The sequence below is a fragment of the Dendroctonus ponderosae genome, unplaced genomic scaffold (genome assembly GCF_020466585.1).
Source record: "Dendroctonus ponderosae isolate FM_Combo_2020 unplaced genomic scaffold, Dpon_F_20191213v2 Dpon_F_20191213_4, whole genome shotgun sequence".
Classification (NCBI taxonomy): Eukaryota; Metazoa; Arthropoda; class Insecta; order Coleoptera; family Curculionidae; genus Dendroctonus; species Dendroctonus ponderosae.
In genome coordinates, this window is record NW_026018611.1 from 1,289,725 (window position 1) to 1,292,354 (window position 2,630).

The 2,630-nt window shown below is 44.0% G+C and overlaps 1 protein-coding gene across 1 annotated transcript in view; it reads left to right on the forward strand.

Moving 5' to 3' along the window:
• The window catches only part of LOC109543054 (protein gooseberry), a 21,903-nt gene that overhangs the window by 9,433 nt on the left and 9,840 nt on the right, over positions 1 to 2,630 (forward strand). The window contains exon 6 of the mRNA XM_019912574.2: positions 1,112 to 1,552. Coding sequence (XP_019768133.2) covers positions 1,112 to 1,552 — 441 coding nt within the window. The remainder of the gene's footprint in view (positions 1 to 1,111; positions 1,553 to 2,630) is intronic.

Sequence of the window (2,630 nt, forward strand, 5' to 3'; positions counted from 1 at the left end):
CGCTATCGAACTTAACGTGCATCCCTCGAAGTTAACTTCGGGGAATAAATAAATCAATTGTGTTTAATCAGAGCGTAGTTTTGTCTTTTCGCTATAATTCGTTTTTAATTTAAAAGAAAAATGTGTCTTTTGGTGGTCTCATAAGGTTAACTTTATTAGAACAATTAGTAAATGGTCTTGAAAATAAACTTTATTTTTGTCCACAAACTCTACTAAATTTTCAAATTGTTTGCGGGTTGTTTTTTTTTCTTCTGTATATGCTCCATTGAAAGTGTTTGAGAAGATAGGTCAAGAACAATAACAAACGAAATTAAAAGCGAATGCAAATCAAAAACAAAGACATGTAGGGTAGTAGGCAACCCAAATGGTCAAAACGTGCACATGTGGTGGCGGTGCATATGTTTTAGAGGCTTCGATGGTTTGATGTTAACTCTCTCTCTCTCTAACTAATAGACTACTCGTATAAGGGCATCTCACTTTATGCACCTAATATTTTTTCCTTTTTAACGTTTGATGGATAACTGGGTCCGAAACGCATACGTTAACTCGAAGATAGAGCACACCTCGGTTGTGTTGCTGCGTTATCGAAAATGTTACCCTGAACTGTTAAGTTGCCATAACGTGTGGCCGTTATAGCATTTATGATACCGCACAGGGCTGATTGAATAAAACAGAAAAATAAAAACCGGTTCAACTTTCCCCATTTTACTCTGGTCCGTCTATCCCAAATTTCAGGGATAGACGGACCACCCAAAAACAAAAAATCTATGTATTAATCGGCTTTTACATCGTTTACGTTGTCCGGTGTACGAGTGGATACCATTCAATGCATTTTTAACTACAAATCGCATTTTAAAACTTTCTTTTGGTTAGAATCGCACCTTCAAAATACCGTTAAAAAAATGTCTACCATGTGTAAATGCAGAAACTAATAAAGCCACTCCCGAAAATTAGCTAGTTGACGGGGTGGCGTTGAAATATTCTTCCTATACCATGTAGAGTCGAAAATTCCCGACTGGTCCATCTCTCCCGGAATTACCCTACCTGAAGGTGGACAGTGGCGGCTAGAAACGAACGCTTCTCTAGTAGATATTTTGTGTGATCTTCCTAGGGGTCGAGGTGTACTCAACGCAAAGCTCATCCCCAAACGTGCCGCTGGCCAACGTGAAGTGGGAGCACCCGATCAACCACGCCGCCTTCCCGTCGCACCACATGTTCCCCAGCCATGGCATGGGCTTGATGTCGCCCGCCCACGGCAACCACGCCGCTGCGCCCATTCCCCAAGCGCCCACTGAGAGCGACTTGGCGCATGGCGCCGCCACAAGTGCGCCCACCCTGCAGACGCTGGAATCGCGCACCGGCAATGTGGAGCGTGCGGCGGCCGACAGTCTGATTCGCCAGGTTCCAGCCAGTCCAGGCCACGCCTACAACAATGTGCCGCCCAGCCCCGCCCATGCCTATGCCAGTTCGGTTCCGCTCAGTCCAGCTGCCACGTACAACAGCACCATGGTACCCACTTCGGCCTCCGCCTTGACTCTTCTGGGATCGCACAGTGAGTAGTTTTCCACTCTGCGGGTTCTGGATGTTTTCTGGATTTGCAACAAATGCCGGCTTGCTGAGAGACACTCTGTATATGGAAAGCCCGTGAGGAGTGAGGATTCATTCGAACCCAAGCGCGAATTGAACCAATTCTAAGTGACTGAAACGCGAAATCGCGGAATTAAATGCGCATCAACTCATCCTTTAGTGGTTCAACATGCTGCTTAGTTCCGAATCTGGAACGGAACTGGAAGGAAAACGACAGTTTTTTAGCTTCGCGGCTGTGGCTCATAAAATTGCTGATTATCCAGTTAATAAATCGCCGCTGATATGAATTTGGTCCCGACGTTTTGCCTGCAGTCATCGCCAACATCTTCAGGGTTAGTCGAGTTCGATTCCAGATCTCAGTCTGTGAAGCGAACGCTCTGATTCGAGCGACGCCAGGGCTGCTTTTTCCATTCGGGAGCGTAGCTGCCCTCGGTTTTCTCCCTCGCACCCATATAGTTCAGCCAGAGATGCAAGATATCCGGCGCGTTGCTGCGTTCGAACTTGCCACCTTCGCGGCTTAAAATTTCCCAATTTTGAGCGAAGCAAACTTTCAAAAAATATGTTTACGCCGATTTTCAATCACCTTGTGTAGCAATAGAGGGAAGTCATACGCCATGGTAAAGGTCTAGCAACAGAAACTAGTCAATTTTAAATTAAACGGCTTTCCAGGTAAATTCTGATTTATTTTCCTGACTGCGTGTAATTGTTATTATTTTCTTATCATTCCTGGGTCTCAATACACACAATCATTTTGAATATCGTTTATTTCATTACGTTTCGGCAAGACAACAGCGCCATCATCAGATTAAAAATTCATACAAACTCATAATTGGGAAATATTAGATTCTTTTAGGTCTTTGCTGTCTTGAAACCTCAAATTTGTTCGAATTATTGTCTGCATTTGCCTGCGTAGCAAATGTAGACAATAATTCGAACAAATTTGACGTTTCAAGACAGCAAAGACCTAAAAGAATCTAATATTTCCCAATTATGAGTTTGTATGGATTTTAAATCTGATGATGGCGCTGTTGTCTCGCCGAAAC